General features: G+C 41.6%; 1 protein-coding gene and 1 long non-coding RNA gene across 3 annotated transcripts; both read left to right on the top strand.

Moving 5' to 3' along the window:
• Nucleotides 1–273: 273 nt before the first annotated feature.
• LOC142470067 (iroquois-class homeodomain protein irx-5-like) lies at nucleotides 274–5,293 on the top strand. 2 transcript variants are annotated; one of them, XM_075576978.1, is made up of 3 exons: nucleotides 274–784; nucleotides 3,092–3,494; nucleotides 3,888–5,292. In XM_075576978.1, the coding sequence occupies exons 1-3, from the start codon at nucleotides 536–538 to the stop codon at nucleotides 4,700–4,702; spliced, it is 1,467 nt and encodes a 488-aa protein (XP_075433093.1). In that variant the 5' UTR covers nucleotides 274–535; the 3' UTR covers nucleotides 4,703–5,292. The 2 variants fall into 2 exon arrangements, with proteins under 2 accessions (XP_075433093.1, XP_075433094.1); XM_075576979.1 differs by lacking the exon at nucleotides 274–784 and adding an exon at nucleotides 832–1,053 and having other exon boundaries at nucleotides 3,888–5,293.
• Nucleotides 5,294–8,231: 2,938 nt separating this feature from the next.
• LOC142470237 (uncharacterized) lies at nucleotides 8,232–11,464 on the top strand. The gene is made up of 3 exons (XR_012789249.1): nucleotides 8,232–8,799; nucleotides 11,085–11,103; nucleotides 11,257–11,464. It is a non-coding gene; the product is annotated as an uncharacterized LOC142470237 (long non-coding RNA).
• The last annotated feature ends 8,789 nt before the right edge of the window (nucleotides 11,465–20,253 follow it).

Below are 20,253 nucleotides of genomic sequence, written 5' to 3'. Positions count from 1 at the left end.
TCCTCTTATATAGGGCTTGCATTGTGTGTGATTGCCATCAAGGGGCAGGATTTGCCTGGGAAGAGAGAGGAGTTAAAGAAAGGAGGAAAGCTTTCTGATAATTGGGCAGCCCCTACCAACCTCCTTCCATTCCTCCCCACTGACAACTCCCTGAAGGAGGAGCATGAGGCGTCAGAATCCTCAATTTCCAACTTAGCATCTTGGCAGGACCTTTTTTTTCTTCTTCTTCTTCCCAAGCTAAAGTCTACACCAAACCCACCCACCCACCCACCCTTTCCCCTCCCTCCCAGTCCACAAGCAAAGCAACAGAAAAAAATCTTGCAAGGGAGAAAGGAATCAAGAACAGAGAGAGAGAAAGAGAGAGAGAGATCAGACAGCAAGAATTAAGACTGCTCTCCAGCTCAGAGACCACAACTGCAACTCGTGTTGTTCCTTCTTTGACCTTCTGCAGACAACCCCCCCCCCCCCCCCCAAGAGGAGTGGGTACCCCCTTTTTTCTTGCAGTGTGTGTGTCTCCAAAGATAAGAGTATATGCATGTGTCTGGCCATGTCCTATCCTCAGAGTTACTTGTACCAACCATCTGCTTCTTTGGCTCTCTACTCCTGCCCTGCTTACAGCACCAGTGTCATCTCTGGACCAAGGACTGATGAGCTTGGGAGGTCTTCTTCTGGATCTGCCTTTTCACCTTATGCCGGATCTACTGCTTTCTCAGCCCCTTCTGCAGGGTTCAACTCTCACCTCCAGTATAGCGCGGATCCAGCAGCTGCTTTCACTTCCTATGTGGTAAGCAGTGTAATTATCACTCCCCAACCCTAATAACACTATGCTGTGCTAGTAGTATATGGGTTATCTTCAGAGGACTGACACTAGGGGAGGTGATCAGGTGGCTCAAGGGACAAGCTCTGACAGTCCTGCTTTAGGAACTCCCCAAAACAAACAACATCCAGATTGCTATGTATTCCACTTATAAGGGAAGGAACATGAGGGAACTTTTCTATCTGGATTTAAAAACCTGCACACAACAGAAGGGAAGATTTGCAAACACAAATATGGTAGGTTAAGACAGCACCCCCCCCCCCCCCCAAAAAAAAAAAACTGTACCCCAAATGTATAGGGGCTGAAAATGCAAGATCTCAGAAGACATTATTAGGTTCTCCCAAACAGGGAATTCACCTATATATGTATGGGGAATAAATCCTAATAGACATGTCCCCGCAGAATGGATTTGACCCAAACCTACAGCCAAAGAAAATTTACAGCACTGAGGCTGAGTCGACCCCTTATAATCTGGAGACGTTTGGTTCAATTCTTAGATATTACTTTAAAAAGTTCAAAGAGACAAAAGAACCCCAAATGAGGAATCTTCTCCCTTCATTGTGTTGTTCTTTAATTGGCTAGTTAAAGGATGTTCAGTTATTTAGGGCACTGTACATTATGCTGTATTGGTCAGTGAGTATCTGGGCATTAGGAGAGTAACGCGTTACTGCTTTTTCCCCAGCACTGAAGGAGTTAAAGCGTTATATGAAAATAGAAGAAGTATGTTTTCAATTAAAGGGAGATTCCTCCATCGGGCAAAAAAAAAAAACCCTAAAAAAATCCCAAATCGAAATGTGATCTTTAAAGCCACTGAGCTCTGAGCTTTTGAATCTGTTTTGCTTCAGATCTGCAATTCAGACTGACAGAAAATACAAGAGATTATAACCTTATATACCAATGAAATCCCAGCAGGAAAGTAGCATGAAATATATCCTTTTTTTATAGCAATCAAAATAAGCTGCATTATGTTTTTTATGTTAACTGTGCAGGATAGCGTCACTTAATTTATATAATGCTAATTCATATCATATATAATGCATATAACACACATATATATATATATATATATATATATATATATATATATATATATATATATTTGTATATATATATATATATATATATATATATATATATATATATATATATATATATATATATATTTGTATTTCTTGTTTGTGGAGTGGAAAATATAAATGTTTTCTATGAGATTTATTAGTTCTGAGCTGATTTAATTAGCAGTATAAAAACTAGAAGTGACTGCCGATTTAATTAGATCTTTGTGAACTTTTTAATTTATAGTTTTGTTGGTTCACTTGTCTTTAACTACATTCCTAGGTGTGGTTGTTCTGTGAAATTAAAGGGCAGAAGCACAATCCTCCCATTGACTTGGCCCAATGCTCCCAGACAAACGGAGACTTTACTGAGAAGAAATGCATATTATCATTTGGTGTCCCCCAAACAAATACATTTCATTTTAGACACAATCAATTTACCAAAATAGTTGTGTAAAAATGAATATCCATCAATTAGTGTGTATGAAACGTTTAGGCCAGATATATCCATAGCTAAATCAGAATTAGACATAAGCAAAAAAAATAAATGTGTGTGTGTGTGTGTGTGTGTGTGTGTGTGTGTGTGTGTGTGTGTGTGTGTGTGTGTGTGTATATAGATAGAGAGAGAGAGAGAGAGAGAGAGAGAGAGCTAATGTCAATATACACGTATAACCATTTCTTTATATGTAAATATATTAACCTATATAAAGATATTTACAATACTCAATTGTGCAGTTGTCTGCAGATATATATATATATATCATTAAATGAACAATTATCAAATATATATATATATATATATATATATATATATATATATATATATATATATATATATATATATATTCATAAAACAAAGGGATGGGCACAACAAAAAAAATTGCAAATATTTGGTGCATCTTTAATATTTTTTTACAGTAACTTTTAGGTATTCTGATAGCAGCACCCTCTCCTCATTTACCAGTTAAGTGTGTGCCCCAATCCCTTCACGCTGTTAATATATATATATACATATACATAATACGTTTAACCAAAGGCGAGGGAAGATATTTATACCGTATACAATACAACATAAATAATGGATGTCCCTTAAAGTGTGTGCAGTGATTGGATTGGAAAGGTGCAGTAAATGTTATTAGGATGAGTTTGTCATTGAGGTTATTACGTTCATCATACTGTATGTGAGACTTACAGTATACCTCTCCTGTGTCCCATGCAGGGCTCACCATATGACCACAGCTCTGGCATGGCAGGTTCCTTGGGGTACCATCCATACGCTTCCCCTTTGGGTTCTTACCCTTATGGTGACCCAGCCTACAGGAAAAATGCCACGAGAGATGCCACCGCCACTCTGAAGGCCTGGCTCAACGAGCACAGGAAGAACCCCTACCCCACCAAGGGCGAGAAGATCATGCTGGCCATCATCACCAAAATGACCCTCACCCAAGTGTCCACCTGGTTTGCCAACGCCCGGAGGAGGCTGAAGAAAGAGAATAAGATGACCTGGACCCCGAGGAACAGGAGTGAGGATGAAGAGGAAGAGGAGAATATCGACCTGGAGAAAAACGACGACGAGGAACCCCAGAAACTGGAAGACAAGGGGGACCCGGAGGGGGATGCAGGTTGGTTGTGTTGGGGGTGGGAGGGAGAGGGCGGGGGGGGGGGGCTTATATGGGATCTGAGATCAGTTAGATCTAGAGATATGAGGACAAGCACAATTATTTAACCCCTTAAGAGCCAATATCTGTCACTCAAGGGGTTAAAAAACCCAAACGCACTATATACATCTGATGTTGCACTATTGCGCTATACACGGGTCTAAAAAGGTGCCATGGTATTTTCTGGTATGTGACAGTAATGTGGGACCTTTAAATCGATCGTAAGTCTGATCTGGAGTCCTGTCTCAGTGGGTTGGTGCGTTGCAGATGCCAACCTGCACTTATATGGTTAATTCTTTGTGGGGGAGCAATTTGAAATGCCCACTAAACTTCTGGGTCTTCGGTTCTTATTTGCAGCGGATCAGAAACGGAGTCCCAGCGTTGCTGAGTCTGACCGGTTGGAAGGTGAGACCATGCAGGAAAAGGACTTGGACCCTATCAGGAGTGACTCCGAATTGAATGAGCTGGACGACAGAAGTGACCTTCTCTCTAAAGGCGTCGCTCCCGTTTCTCCACCCTTGTGCCAAGCAGCGCAGACCCAGCAGGAACCAGAAGAGCAAACTCCACACCATCATCATCTTCATCACCACCACCACCACCAGCAGCAGCAGCCAGTCCAACAACTCCATCACCACCAACACCACCAACCTCACCCCATCGATCTGGTCCACAGGAGCACCCCAATCCAGCATGGCACTGCCACCAGCAATGCCACCTCGGTCATCCACTCCCCTCCAGCCTCCACCTCTAAGCCCAAACTGTGGTCCCTGGCAGAGATAGCCACATCTTCGGACAAGGGCAAAGAGAACAACGAGGTTCCTCCAGGACCAGGGTCAGCTCAGGCGCAAAACATGGTTGGCAACACCTCTCCCCCATCCAGATCTCCATCTACCCAGTGTCATTTCCCCAACAGCTCTATCTTGTCCCGTCCCATTTACTACACCACCCCTTTTTACCCGGGTTACACGAACTATGGCACTTTTGGGCACCTACACAGCCACCATGGAAGCAACACAACCCCAGCATCCAACAACACCCCACATTTCAATGGATTACACCAGACTGCCCTAAACAGAGCAGAAGCATTGGCTAAAGGAAGTAAAGCGAGAAGCCAGGTAGACCTTAACAAAGACTCTCCCTATGAAATGAAGAAAGGTATGTCCAACATTTAATTTTGGCCTCCTTCTACCAGCATTGGACAATTTTTTTTCTCTCTCTTTAATTTATTGCAATTAAAATGCCTGGGCGGTTTATTCATTCACCATCAAGAAAAGCAAATTAAAAACAAAAAAAAAAGTAAATGCAAAAGTTTTTTTTGTTGTTGTAATTATAGTGTCTGTCCTGACCCAAGAGAAATGTACACTGCTCAAATACAGATGTCTTACCCAACTGCAAGGAAAAGCAAGATTTGTATGGATAGGTTTCTGTATATTTAATGTAGCAATTTTGTATTTAAATGGATCATCAATATCTTTGAAGTAAATTATGAAATCAGGACACTTGTACACTGATTCGGGCTGTTATTTAGTAATATGAATTACTGGCCATTTCATTGGTTTTTTTTTTGTTCTCGAGCTGTTTCATAGTCAAAAATACAAGTTTAATTTAATTTTTTATACGTCTCTTGATTTTGTTTCTGTGAGCTTTAATGAAAAGGAAACAGACTATCCTTAGACCCCAAAACTGAGGTCGCCTTTGTATATTGTAAATATTTAATTAAAAAGAGATTTTAACAGAAGAAAAAAAAAACAGTATTACTTTTTGTTTTATTCTCAGCAGGACAAGTAGTTTTCTCTTGAAGACAGAATTACAAAGCCACAGTTGTTCAAACTGGCTACTGTCGTTATTTTCTGCAAACAGAAAAATCAGCATTTTGTTGGTATAGCAAATTAAAAACAAACAAGTCATTAAAGGCATTGATGTGGTATCATTACCAAACACATGAGAGAATCGTAATCCAACTGTAGTTGAGATCTAGTTGGAAAATATGTAGGATACTTTTAAAAAAAAATAAAGATTTTATATATATATATATATATATACACACATAATCACACACATAATCACACACACACACACACACACACACACACACACACACACACACACACACACACACACACACACACACACACACACACACACACACACACACACACACACATATTTAGTAGTAACATACACACATAGCTAGTAATTAAAGTATAAGTGTACAGTATATATATATTTAGATATATATAGTTAGTAATTTAAACTATTTTGAAATGTATTACATGAAGGGGAGCCCTTCATCTCTTGCATGCAGTACACCATATGCTGAAGATTTGCTGGGCCTCACTGGCTCTGAAGGGGTTAACCTAATTAATTTAATCCAGTGTTCTGCTATATGCAAAGCAATCACACGGTGACCTTTGCTAATGAATTCGATTTTATGCCATATATGCCATCTCTGAGTCTACAGTATGATGCTGGCTCCAGGAAAAACCTAATGCACTTGGAATACTGAACCCTACAAGTATTTAGCTCCTCTCAGATGCTCAGGTTTCTGTCTGGATTTTTTTTTTAGGGAGGAGGGGGTGGTGGAATATAAGTGGTGTGTATGTGAAGCACAGTTCTTGCAGTGGGAAGTGTGTAAATCCATGATCACCAAGGGTAGTTCCAGGCAGGTTGTTGTTGCACACTTTCACAGGTAGGTGTCACACTTGCTCCCCATTTCTGAGCCTGAACATTTATTTTTTTTGAATTGGTGGGAAACTGAGAACCTTATCTGCAAGACATGAATTAAAACCCCTTCCCAAAATGCAAATCAAGACACAGGCAGGGGACAACAAAAACAAAGAATAAATTAAAATAAACAGGAATTAAACAAATCAGTAATGAGATTCCCCCAGCTTCATTCCCCAAACCTGTAACCCAGCACTGTTTTTATCTGTTCTAGTCTCAGCTGATTTGTTTTCCTTATTAAATAATTACCCTTTGTTAAAATACATTTGCTGGCTAAGGGAGTATACAAATATAACTGTGTATGCATCTTAAACATATATTGTGTGTATATTTGAACATATGTAATATTAAAATATATTTAATGGATAGATGATAGATTGAGAGAGAGAGATAGTTATAGTCATTTAAAATCCCACAAAATTGTAGCTCCTTTATACGGACTATTTAATTTGTATTTACACATGCTTGGCCTTAAAATGCAAAATACTTATGTACAGATCCTTAATTGACGTGTTATAGTTAAAGCTTAAACCTGACACTTTTTGACCATTAAACAACAAACTTTTTTCTTTTCTTAATCAGTACCCGAGAAATTATGTTAACTACAGCAACGTTTTAAGAGTAAAACCTTGTGCAGCATTTTATGAAAATTAGTACATTTCTGTGGAAGGCGACACTGGGGTTTTGTCAGTGTGGGCTCAATGCTTAAACTGGTCAAAATTAACTATTAATGAAATGCACTCCGACACTTGGACCTGAGAAGTTATTTAGTCACTTGTGAAAATAACACAGCTTTTTTTTTTGCCTGGAAAGGAATCCAACCATCCGGATGTTTTAGCAAGATGATAACAAAATGACTTTAGTACGTGTTGGTAAACAGTGTCTGAATTTCTAAGCTTATATAGTAACTAAACTAATTGTTTATAAATTCACATTTGCTCAAGGAAGAAATACTTGTTGCATAACGTATTCTACCATTACAGAGCTGACACATGCACATTTATTACAAGTATTCTTTGTATAAAATATCACACATTTTTTTTGCCTCTTAGCTGCAAATCCCAGAAGTTTAATTAATATTATTTTTGGGGGCACAAACCAAAAATTATTTTTTGTGTGTGCAAATAATCGTGTTGTAGTATTATTAACACAGTATGTATGAATAATTCTTACATAACTCCCATGTGCATTTCATCCCAGACTTTAATTAGTATGATCAACCAATAAATCCGATATATTCAACTCTGTAGCGACAAATATGCGCACAATAATGGGATTATAATCTGATCCTTTTTTTTCATCTGCAAATAATACTATTAATAATAATTCAACTGGATATTTTCGGCCGCGAATTAATCTAGTTTGAAGACCGAAAAGCCCTCAATATTTGTAGGGATGGTATATTATTTTAATAGGATTATTGCTTGTTTTATTGAAGGAGCAAATGATTTTACATTAAAACCTATCCCATGCCTTTGTAAAATATATAATCCCGGGCGTGTATATTTGATGTGAATAGGCACATCTGACAAATTATTATAAAAACCCGATTTGATTGTTTTCTGTATGGGTTCTCTAGTTCGGGTTGCTTTTCTAGAAGGCTTTAACCCCATCAATATCTTGATTTGTAGAGACTTATTTTGACAGTGAGTAGGTAAAAAAAACACAGACATATATAATTGGATCAACCACTCAGTTATATCAAATATAGGGGACGACGACTTTTTTTAATTGTATGTATAATTTAAATTATGGAGAAGAAAATTAGATCCCTGACACGACTACTTTGAAATAAATGTTTCACCTAAACTTTTCTGCTTAAGGTAGAAAGTATTTATAAGAGAGTATAACATTATGCGGTAAAAAAAACAAAAAAAAAAACTATATTTAACCATTTAATAAAGATGAATATATATATATATATATCTATATATAAATAAAACACATTTTTAGAAAAAGGAGGTGATCAGGGGAAGAAGTTATTAAAATATTAAGGTGGCATTTGTCGAATGTTCCAGTCTGGTGAAACAGCATGAAGAATATAAGTGGCACTAGAGAAATAAATTCAATACAATGATACATTTCCAGATTGAAAGTACAAGGGGGGTGTTTTCTTTTTTCCTAAATCTTTTTTGCTGCTTCTGATTGAAAACCAACTGTAATAAATGAAGCCAGATTTGGGACATGAATGTATCTAATGGGAGCTGGAATTCAGGAGAAAGTTGTGAAACAACGTTACTGTTAATCCTAGAGGAGGTTTTTGTAATGAATCCAAGCGTGGGAGACAAGGTGAAAAGTCAAGTAGGGGTAAAACATTTATCCTTTGGAGTTGCAATAAACCATTAATGTTCAGGAGATTAAACCATCAGGACTTTAGCATTTTTTTCTTCTTCTATATTCTTTGGGGACGCTGATGATATTTGATTTCTGCTGCTGAGAACACTTTGTAGACTGTGAAACATGTATTCTGCACTGTGGTTGCTTCCTTGCAAATATATTTTAATGATACATTTAAAATGACGTGTGAGGAAACTGCATCAGTGAGGTATTTATAATATTGCACTTTCCTTCAGTGTATTTTTATTTATTGGTTAACAATTATTATTAAGTTGAAAGATGAATCAGCACTGAATTGGTTACTTTCAAATAATAGCACAGGATTTAATTGGAATTAAAATGTTCTAATCTGGGTTATTTTATTACTGCAGCTAAAAAAGCTTCTATAATTATTTTTAATCCGAAATTAGCCTGTAGGTTACTGTTTTATTATGCTTTTAATAACTAGAGACGAGTTAGACTGTTGAATTGGTAATATTAGAAGAATATATATATATTTACACAGTATATATATATATATATATATATATATATATATATATATATATATATATATATATATGTATATATATATATATATATATATATATATATATATATATATATATATATATATATATATATATATCTTTTTGCAGTGTATACAAATTCTGCAACAAGGATGCAACTCCAAAAATGTAAACGTTGGCTCAAAATGATACGTTTCTTAAAAGTGTTTCATTTAACTTTAAATATACCAACCACCGTATCATTACATATTTTTTTTTAGAAGAAAAACGAAGAAAAGTACAAACAAGAGAAAATAAATACCAGCAACATTACATGAATATATTAATATATATGTATATAGTCGGATGGAAATGAAAGCTACTAAAAATTAGTTGTGTGGGTTTAAGCAAACATTTGAAACGAAGCCAATCTGGGATAATATAAACTGGTTAGTTAGAAGTTTGAGTTTCAGGTGGACAGAGTCTTTAGGCAATATTCGCTTTTCTGCAATTCCACATACATGATCTATGGAGGGGGGGGGGGGGTCTCTTTAATTAAATGATCTACAAGCTTTGTCTATGTGGAATTGTTGGCCCAGATGAAAATCTTTCAGGAAGAATATCCCCCCCCCCCCCCTGGAATAAAGGCTCCACTTTACGTGTGCACCTATAGAACTCACTCCATTGACCTCTGCCCTTGACATTTCGGTCAACAGAAGACTGTTGAAAGATCTTCTCCGGACAACTTGTATAGAGAGAAGTTCCAAGTAACAGCAGTATTATTTAATGAGGGAGAATAAAGGGTATGAAAGGGTCCCCTTGGGTGTGGGTGCCACCATTGTAATCATCACCATTGTGTTGAGTTCCCAATTCTAAAATCTCCTTCCTCTCTGTTCCTCAAAGAAGATATCTCTAAATCAAGAAGATATCTTGGATACACGATGAATCTATCTGTCATTGTTCTGGAGTTATTAAAATCAAATGGAATTGATCATCTTAATGGTTATGTCGATGGAAATGGATAGGAACTTGGGATATATATATATATATATATATATATATATATATATATATATATATATATATATATATATATATATATATATATATATATATATATATATATTTGACATTTTTGAACAGTTGAAGGTTTTTTTTAGAACTATAACCAGATTGTGACAAACTATATATCTATTGTGAGTGGTTGAAGGGTTTGTTAAGCTTATTTATTTGAATGCTACAGGCTGGACACACTGTTATTCATAATAATTAGATGAATTCCCATCTGAAAAGCCTCGAAGCTTCATGCTGTTTCAATGTTGCCAGACTCATATTAATGAAAGCAGCCTTCTTTATAAGAACGTATAATAAGGGCCCCTTCTTCCCTGTCCCCACTTTGGTTACACTCAGCTTTGCAGAATCCTTCTATAGTTCTAATTCTTGTGACACAGTATTGAAAACCTCATCACGAAAGACTTGGAATAACTACAGAATGGGGATTGACTTTGATTAAATAATCCTAGCCGAAACCTGTATACATTTCTAACAAGAGCAGAAAGTGTCACTTTGAAGCTGACATTCAAAACAACTTCTTCTGCCAAACAAGAAATAAGTTACCTTAATATTGTTAATATCCATCATGTATGTCATTATTTATATTGTTTTGGTGCTGACATCAAAACATCAATTATTGTTAATACAAATAATAATCACATACAAATATATTTTATTTAGTGCAGACCTCTTTGCTGTCTCTACAAATATACTGTGTATATTTAGTCCTGCTATAAAATAGTAATATCTGCATCCAATTCCTAAATGAAATTAATTTAAACGGTATCAGCATTTCATCTTTACTTTGATCATTTCCAAAGAACCAGAGCAAGAAAGCTTGTTACAACGCATGTATTTGTAATGTAGCTGTTTCTCTGCCCCCAACACGTTACTTTTTACAGTTTTAATTGCTTTTTGTTACAATTAAACAATGTCTCTTTTTCCCTTCCAGGTGCAATCCCATGTAGCAGGTAAAACATGTTTTTTTTGTTTGTTTGGTTTTAACAATTTAGTGTAATTAGTTTCCGTTAATAAAATAAATTCCCCTTTAAGTAAGGGTTGTATTTTATCTGCATCCTGTTACAAAAAAAGAATACACTTTTTTATTTATTTTTTATTTTTAGGTCTGCTTAATTCAAGCGTGTCAGCTACCTCTGTTACCCTGTCAGGCTAATGATGGCTTCATAATTACTAAACAATGACAACAAATTGTCTCTGGTTTTAAGGATTGACAAACAGTCTTATCACCAAAAGACATTGGATAAAGATGGTAAAAACCATCTAAAGCTTTTGTTAACCGTACAGAAGTACAACAATAAATAATTGAAATGACATATGCGTCCATTTAAGTTATTAAACAGGTCACTGTTATTAGTTTGCCTTCATCCTAGGAGCAACTGCCTTAAAAAACAAACAAAAAAAAACAATACTTGACATGGGAGTGTGGTAGTAGATAATTAGAGACCAGACTAGCTGACAAGAAGATTTCCCTTTTAGTTTTTATTCAATATTCAATTATTTCATTTTTTACTTTTTTTTTGTGTGTGGCAAACACATTTTGCCCTCTGTCCATCAGAAAGAAACGTACAGATTTACAGGTCACCAGAGAAGAGTATAAAAAGTTTAAATAAAATACTTTCCGTCAATCTATGAGTATAAGACATGCAACTTATTCAGTTTGAGCTTTTCTGGGGGTGTTAGATTAGTACTTAGGTTCACATGGGAACCCGCAGTCTCCACTTTGCACAATGACAACCAAAGTTGGTGTAGATTAATACAGTGCTGTTGGGTTCATCAACGCTTTTTTTTTTTATTCATGCTCCATTTCTGTTGACAGAAGACCTGCTTTGTTAATTATTCTTCTTGCTCAGATTCAGAAGTCAGATTTATTGTGGACTAAATAAGCCACTTAAATCAACCTCCAAAACCAGCCTGTTCTGTAGCCTTTTCTTCTCCACTGCCCCCACTTTCTCTGTTCTCTTTTCTCTATGACCTGCTTGGGTTATTAGTAAGGACATCTGGGCCCCGGCAGAGGAACACGTGTTCCCAAAAAAAGAAACCGTCTGTTTTTCCAAATGAGCAATATGTTAATTCCATGGCCCCCTCTCTGCTTTCTTAAGAGTGAGGAGGGGGGACCTGGCACAAATACATCAATAGGGTGACTTAGGCGTATTTGTAAAACAAGTGGCGTTTTTTAATTTAGGCTTTGTGTTTCTGATACAATCGGGTGGCATATTTGCTGTCTGTCCCAGAGAAGAAGAGGAGAAAAGGCCTTAATCTCGCCTGCCTTGGGACCAGAAGAACTGGATAGAAGGCTATATATATTATTATTTCTTTATAACATATTCCGCAGCGCTGTACCATAGGATTGGAGGAAGAGAACAATAAAATAATCAAACATTAACATACACTGTTACAGTAGGTAAGGCGGGACCTGCCCCAATAAGCTTACAATCTATAAGGAAGGGTAAGTGGAAAAATAATATATATTCAGTAAAATCACTTTGGGAATAAGAGGCTCACTTATTAAATCATCAAATCCCAGGAATGAAACTCTTAATTAATTATGGGTGCTAAAAATTCAGAGCAGCTGCGCCTGGCTCTCTCGGTGCCTGACAGAGTCACGGTGACTGAATATTGTGCAGAACATTGAGGGTACAGCAGGAGCTGGGGGTGACGGGTGTGGGGGGGGGGGGGGGGGTTGGAGATCTGCATTCCTGTACCGTGTACCTCTGCAAAATACAGGGAGCATGTTAGGAAACTTGTGGCCTCTAATGGTTCAGCACAGTCATGCAACAACAAAAAGGATATGTTTGGAACAGCAGCGGGAAAGAGTGGCACTCACACAGGCCTTCACTTAATAACACATGTATGCCAATGTAAGTGGTGATAAATACCGTCTGACATGCACATGCACATACACATACGAAGTTATGGTGGGTGAAAAAGGCAACAAGAAACCTCCACCGTATTGCATATAGCAAATACAAAGATCACTTGTGAGCACATTCACATGTCTTAGGCAGGTCTGCAACCCTGCCTTTCACCATTATCACCTAGCATACAGTGCTTCCACTGCAGCAAGGGATTCTGGGAAATGACATGCAAATGAGCAAATGAGCACACCGTGTCGCCTTTTGGCTGAAATCCCCTTTTACATGGAACCCTTATAAGCTAATGCTCGCGTTTAACCCCGCTTTTAAGCACAGAATGGGAATCAGATGCAAATCCAGATTATCATAAAATACTCCATCATACCCTTTCCTGTGACACACACATACACACACTCCCACCCCATATCATTGACCTCTAGCAGCTCTCGTTAACCCTACGACTGCCAGTATCCATGCATTATTTCATGCAATAGAAATACAGTGAAGTTGTAAAACAGCAGGCAGGGAAGGCGTCGCGGAGGCGAGCGCTTTCACTTCCCCCACATTCCGATATACCTGGCCAAGGGGCAGCGCCACTTGAAATATTGATGCCGGCCTGGTGGACTGGCGCAGGGAAGAGTCACGCAATCTTCCCCGCGCTCTGTACAATTTCCCTAATGCGCCAGCGGGCTCACATTTCATCAAATGTTTGCTCAAACAAACGTATCAAAAATAAATATCCCGTTCCCCCGTTCCCCAACTCGCAGCGCGTCCTCCGGGGAATCGCTGGCGTTTCGTACAGCTGTGAAGCTCGGGCTTCATTAGAAGATATTAGAAAGACAGCTTCTTTACCGACACGGAGCGGCCAGCTAGACAGCTCCTATTAATAAGATGCATTTTCCTGACGGAAAGAGGCTCTCTTCTGCAGCCCTTTTATTCCTGATATGACAAGACCTTGTTTTATCAGAGTACCGGAGGAGAGATATGAGAAATATATATATATATATATATATAAAATTAAATATATATATATTATATATATATATATATATATATATATATATATATATATATATATATATCCATGTAGAGGTATCAGTACCGTGTTAGCCGAGCTTCAATAATCAAAAAATAAATAGTTGATACCGTTCTGTGGCTAACGAAATGCTTTTATTTGTGCGAGCTTTCGAGATACACTGATCTCTTCTTCCGGCGATGTTACAATAGTATAGTAACATCGCCGGAAGAAGAGATCAGTGTATCTCGAAAGCTCGCACAAATAAAAGCATTTCGTTAGCCACAGAACGGTATCATCTATTTATTTTTTGATTATATATATATATATATATATATATATATATATATATATATATATATATATATATAGGCAAATGCAAATACAACTGTATGCTCATCTGAATGTCTTAGGCAGGTCTGCAACCTTATATATCGTTACACACAAAAGAAGTGTTAGAATATTCAGTTTCTGTTTTATTTACATGGTTACTTCTTATTCTGGGGGACAAGCGAGTTTTTGTTAACCCCGTAAACATGTATATATGCCCCCTGCTTCTCCCTTGCACTATGCTATCACTTGTAACGCACGTGGAAGGTTTGTGGCACTGAGTAACAATTGTGGGAGGTTTGATTACAAGTGACAGTTAGTTTGTGTAACTTGTGTGTGTAACGGCCGGTGACACGCGTCACACTGATGGCACAGAGAGGCCGAATGCGCTGTATGTTTGCTTCCCATGTACTATATACTGTACTATATACTATACTATATACTGTAAATACAAATATAGGAAAGTACCCAGCGTTACTCAGGAATTCTAAGAAAACCAAAAATTCTGAGATACTGAGAGTATCTTTCAATTGAATACATATGTGTATCTGCCTGCGTTGTACAGGTAGTCCTCGCTATCCAACGTTTCACTTTACAACGAATGGCATATCCAACGCTTTACAATGCCACCCTATGGGACATTTTTTGACGCCACAATGCGTTATCCAACACTCACCGCCACTGATTAACATGGGACTCGCTTAACAGCAGTGTCACTATCCAACGCTACTTCCAGAACGGATTCCGTTGGATAACCGATGACTGCCTGTATATGCTTGTCTGTATATTATTAATATATTTCCATATGCTATAAGTTTATATAGGTATGGTAATAAAAGAGCCTGTGTGTCTGTCTTTTAGAGCCCTGGGTCAAAGACCATGAACTATATATATATACTCACAATACTATCCTGCCTAGTTTGGTTAGAATAAGTGCAGTTTTGAAAGGTTCGGTCAGCCATCTTGATTAAAAATGGAGTCCAATTGTATCCAAACATAGACAAGAACCTGCTCCTAGATCTCAGGAGCCATCATGCACAATGTGGTTACGTTATCTTTAGAAGTGTCCAAATTCAGAGCCGACAGACAGACAACTTTACAAAATATATAGGACTAGCTGATATACCCGGCGTTGCCCGGGATGTAAATGCGTAATAGGTAGTATTATTTATAAATAGGGTAACTATAGGATGACTATTTGGTGGAAAGGTTGGATAATAATGTTGAAAAGAAAGATGGAAGAAAATGTAATACGATGTTGTATAAAATGGTTTATTGTAAACACACCACAGTACAATGTATATTTTGGTGGCATAAGTGATGTAAAAATGTGAGGTGTGTGTCCCGCTAGGGTGTGAGTGGGTGTGAGGCGTCGGGTGGGTGTTCAGTACGGGTGGCAGTTGGGTAGTGAGTGCTGGCTGTGGGTGGGGGTCCCGCTAGGGTGTGAGGCGGCGGGTGTCTGGCGAGTGTGGCCGGGGGTTGGGGACCCCTGGGTTAGAGCGCACCGGCCAATGAGAGCCGTGGGGGGGGGGCGGGCAATCCAGGAGGGGCGAGACACCAGCCAATGAGAGCAGTGGGAGGGCGGGTGGACCGACGGACCAATCAAATGGTTTCCAGAGACTCACAACCAAGATTTTCAAATTTATATATATATAGATGTGCCTGTAAACATATAACGCCAGGCGACCTCGATGCGCATATGTATTTTTTCAGTCTGGCACCTGGCAAAAATATGTGACCCCTCCCCCCGACACAGGTTCCAGGCTCACTCAGGGGCCCAGCAGGGCGGCGTGATGTCACCTGGAGATGACGTTGCCGCTTTCTCTGGGTGACCGCGGTGGCCATTTTTTTTTATTTTTTAGAAAACGACAAAACATTAAAAAGTCTTGTCGCTTGGGGGGGAGGGGGAACGTATCTATGATGGTGGGATATAGCGATGATGGGGGGACATAGCTATGATGGGGGGGGACGTAGTTATGATGGGGGGGGGCCTTAGCTATGATGGGGCGACGTAGCTATGATGGGGGGATGTAGTTATGATGGGGGGGCATAGCTATGATGGGGGGACGTAGCTATGATGGGGGGACGTAGCTATGATGGGGGGACGTAGCTATGGGGGGACGTAGCTATGATGGGGGTGATGTAGCTATGATGGGGGGACGTAGCTATGATGAGGGGACGTAGCTATGATGGGGGGACGTAGCTATGGGGGGACGTAGCTATGATGGGGGTGATGTAGCTATGATGGGGGCGATGTAGCTATGATAAGGGGGACATAGCTATCATGGGGGTCACGTAGCTATGATGGGGGGACATATTTATGATGGGGGGACGTAGTTATGATGGGGTGTCATACCTATGATTGGGGGACATAACTATGATGGGGGACGTAGCTGTAATGGGGGGACGTAGTTATCATGGGGGGACATAGCTATGATGGGGGATGTAGTTATGATGGGGGGACGTAGCTATGATGGGGCGATGTAGCTATGATAAGGGGGACATAGCTATGATGGGGTGACATAGCTATGATGGGGGGATGTAGCTATGATGGGGGGACGTAGCTATGATGGGGGGACGTAGCTATGATGGGGGACGTAGCTATGATTGGGGGATGTAGCTATGATAAGGGGGACATAGCTATCATGGGGGTCACGTAGCTATGATGGGGTCACATAGCTATGATGGGGGGATGTAGCTATGATGGGGGGACGTAGCTATGATGGGGGGACGTAGCTATGATGGGGACGTAGCTATGATGGGGGGATGTAGCTATGATAAGGGGGACATAGCTATTATGGGGGTCACGTAGCTATGATGGGGGGATGTAGCTGTGATGGGGGGACATATATATGATGGGGGGACATAGCTATGATGGGGGGACGTAGCTATGATGGGGGGGACATATATATGATGGAGGGACATAGTTATGATGGGGGGACATATATATGATGGGGGGACATAGCTATGATGGTGGAACACAGCTGTGATGGGGTACGTAGTTGCAATGGGGGGGGACGTAGATGCGATGGGGAGAACGTAGCTGCGATGGGGTAGAATATAACTGCGAGGGGGGAGAACGTAGCTGAGCTGGGGGGCAAGCGTAGCTGCGATGGGGAGAGCGTAGCTTCGATGGGGGGAGAACATAGCTGCGATGGGGAGAACATAGCTGCGATGGGGTAAGAACGTAGCTGCGATGGGGGAGAATGTAACTGCGATGGGGGAGAACATAGCTGTGATGGAGGAGAACATAGCTGCGATGGGGGAGAACGTAGCTGCGATTGGGGAAGAACGTAGCTGTGAGGGCGGGAGAACGTAGCTGCGATGCAATGGGGGGAGAATGTAGCTGCGAGGGCAGGAGAACGTAGCTGCGATGGGGGGAGAACGTAGCTTCGATGGGGGGAACGTAACTGCGATGGGGAGAACGTAGCTTCGATGGGAGGAGAATGTAGCTGCGATTGGGGGAGAACATAGCTGCGATGGGGGGAGAACATAGCTGTGATGGGGGAGAACGTAGCTGCGATGGGGGGAGAACATAGCTGCGATGGGGGAGAATGTAGCTGTGATGGGGAGAACGTAGCTGCGATGGGGGAGAACGTAACTGCGATGGGGGGAGAACGTAGCTGTGATGGGGGAGAACGTAGCTGTGATGGGGGAGAACGTAGCTGTGATGGGGGAGAACATAGCTGCGATGGGGGGAGAACGTAGCTGTGATGGGGGGAGAACGTAGCTGCGATGGGGGGAGAACGTAGCTGTGATGGTGGGAGAACGTAGCTGCGATGGGGGAGAACGTAGCTGTGATGGGGGAGAACGTAGCTGCGATGGAGAACGTAGCTGCGATGGGGGGAGAACGTAGCTGCGATGGGGAGAACGTAGCTGCGATGGGGAGAACATAGCTGCGAGGGCGGGAGAACGAAGCTGCGATGTGGGGAGAACATAGCTGTGATGGGGGAGAACGTAGCTGCGATGGAGAATGTAGCTGTGATGGGGGAGAACGTAGCTGCGATGGAGAACGTAGCTGCGATGGAGGAGAACATAGCTGCGATGGGGAGAACATAGCTGCGAGGGAGAACGTAGTTGCAATGGGGGGGGACGTAGATGCGATGGGGAGAACGTAGCTGCGATGGGGTAGAATATAACTGCGAGGGGGGAGAACGTAGCTGAGCTGGGGGGCAAGCGTAGCTGCGATGGGGAGAGCGTAGCTTCGATGGGGGGAGAACATAGCTGCGATGGGGAGAACATAGCTGCGATGGGGTAAGAACGTAGCTGCGATGGGGGAGAATGTAGCTGCGATGGGGGAGAACATAGCTGTGATGGAGGAGAACATAGCTGCGATGGGGGAGAACGTAGCTGCGATTGGGGAAGAACGTAGCTGTGAGGGCGGGAGAACGTAGCTGCGATGCAATGGGGGGAGAATGTAGCTGCGAGGGCAGGAGAACGTAGCTGCGATGGGGGGAGAACGTAGCTTCGATGGGGGGAACGTAACTGCGATGGGGAGAACGTAGCTTCGATGGGAGGAGAATGTAGCTGCGATTGGGGGAGAACATAGCTGCGATGGGGGGAGAACATAGCTGTGATGGGGGAGAACGTAGCTGCGATGGGGGGAGAACATAGCTGCGATGGGGGAGAATGTAGCTGTGATGGGGAGAACGTAGCTGCGATGGGGGAGAACGTAACTGCGATGGGGGGAGAACGTAGCTGTGATGGGGGAGAACGTAGCTGTGATGGGGGAGAACGTAGCTGTGATGGGGGAGAACATAGCTGCGATGGGGGGAGAACGTAGCTGTGATGGGGGGAGAACGTAGCTGCGATGGGGGGAGAACGTAGCTGTGATGGTGGGAGAACGTAGCTGCGATGGGGGAGAACGTAGCTGTGATGGGGGAGAACGTAGCTGCGATGGAGAACGTAGCTGCGATGGGGGGAGAACGTAGCTGCGATGGGGAGAACGTAGCTGCGATGGGGAGAACATAGCTGCGAGGGCGGGAGAACGAAGCTGCGATGTGGGGAGAACATAGCTGTGATGGGGGAGAACGTAGCTGCGATGGAGAATGTAGCTGTGATGGGGGAGAACGTAGCTGCGATGGAGAACGTAGCTGCGATGGAGGAGAACATAGCTGCGATGGGGAGAACATAGCTGCGAGGGAGAACGTAGCTGCGATGGGGGGAGAACGTAGCTGCGATGGGGGAGAACGTAGCTGCGATGGGGGGAGAACGTAGCTGCGATGGGGAGAACGTAGCTGCGATGGGAGAACGTAGCTGTGATGGGGAGAACGTAGCTGCGATGGGGGAGAACGTAGCTGTGATGGGGGAGAACGTAGCTGCGATGGGGGGAGAACGTAGCTGCGATGGGGAGAACGTAGCTGCGATGGGGGAGAACGTAGCTGTGATGGGGGAGAACGTAGCTGTTATGGAGGAGAACGTAGCTGCGATGGGGGAGAACGTAGCTGCGATGGGGGAGAACGTAGCTGTGATGGGGGAGAACGTAGCTGTTATGGAGGAGAACGTAGCTGCGATGGGGGGAGAACGTATCTGCGATGGGGGGGCATATCTGTGATGGGGGTGTGTTGCTGCAACGGGGGGTGGGGCGTAGCTGCAACAAGCAGGAGTAGCTGCAAACGGGGGGGGGGGCGCAAGTAGGCATTTTTTTTTTAAATTACATTTACAGATTCAGAGCAGAGTCGGCCGTGGCTTCAACCCTCTGGATGCCCCAAGACGTAGTCACTATGTGATGGGGTCTGGCACTCCAGAGGTTACGTCATACCCACAGTGCACTTTCTTTTCAGCGTTACCAAGGTGCGCCGGACGCGATGTGAAGGGAAACAGACATGCAGGACTCCTTGTCTTTGTCCGGGTTAAAGGTCGCCGCAGGTTTCGCTAGAGGGGCTGTGGCACTCAAAGGGTTA

Source organism: Ascaphus truei, chromosome 19, assembly GCF_040206685.1.
Source record: "Ascaphus truei isolate aAscTru1 chromosome 19, aAscTru1.hap1, whole genome shotgun sequence".
NCBI classification, from domain to species: domain Eukaryota; kingdom Metazoa; phylum Chordata; class Amphibia; order Anura; family Ascaphidae; genus Ascaphus; species Ascaphus truei.
The sequence above is the reverse complement of the archived record's forward strand: the minus strand, read 5'-3'. Positions and strand labels throughout refer to the sequence as shown.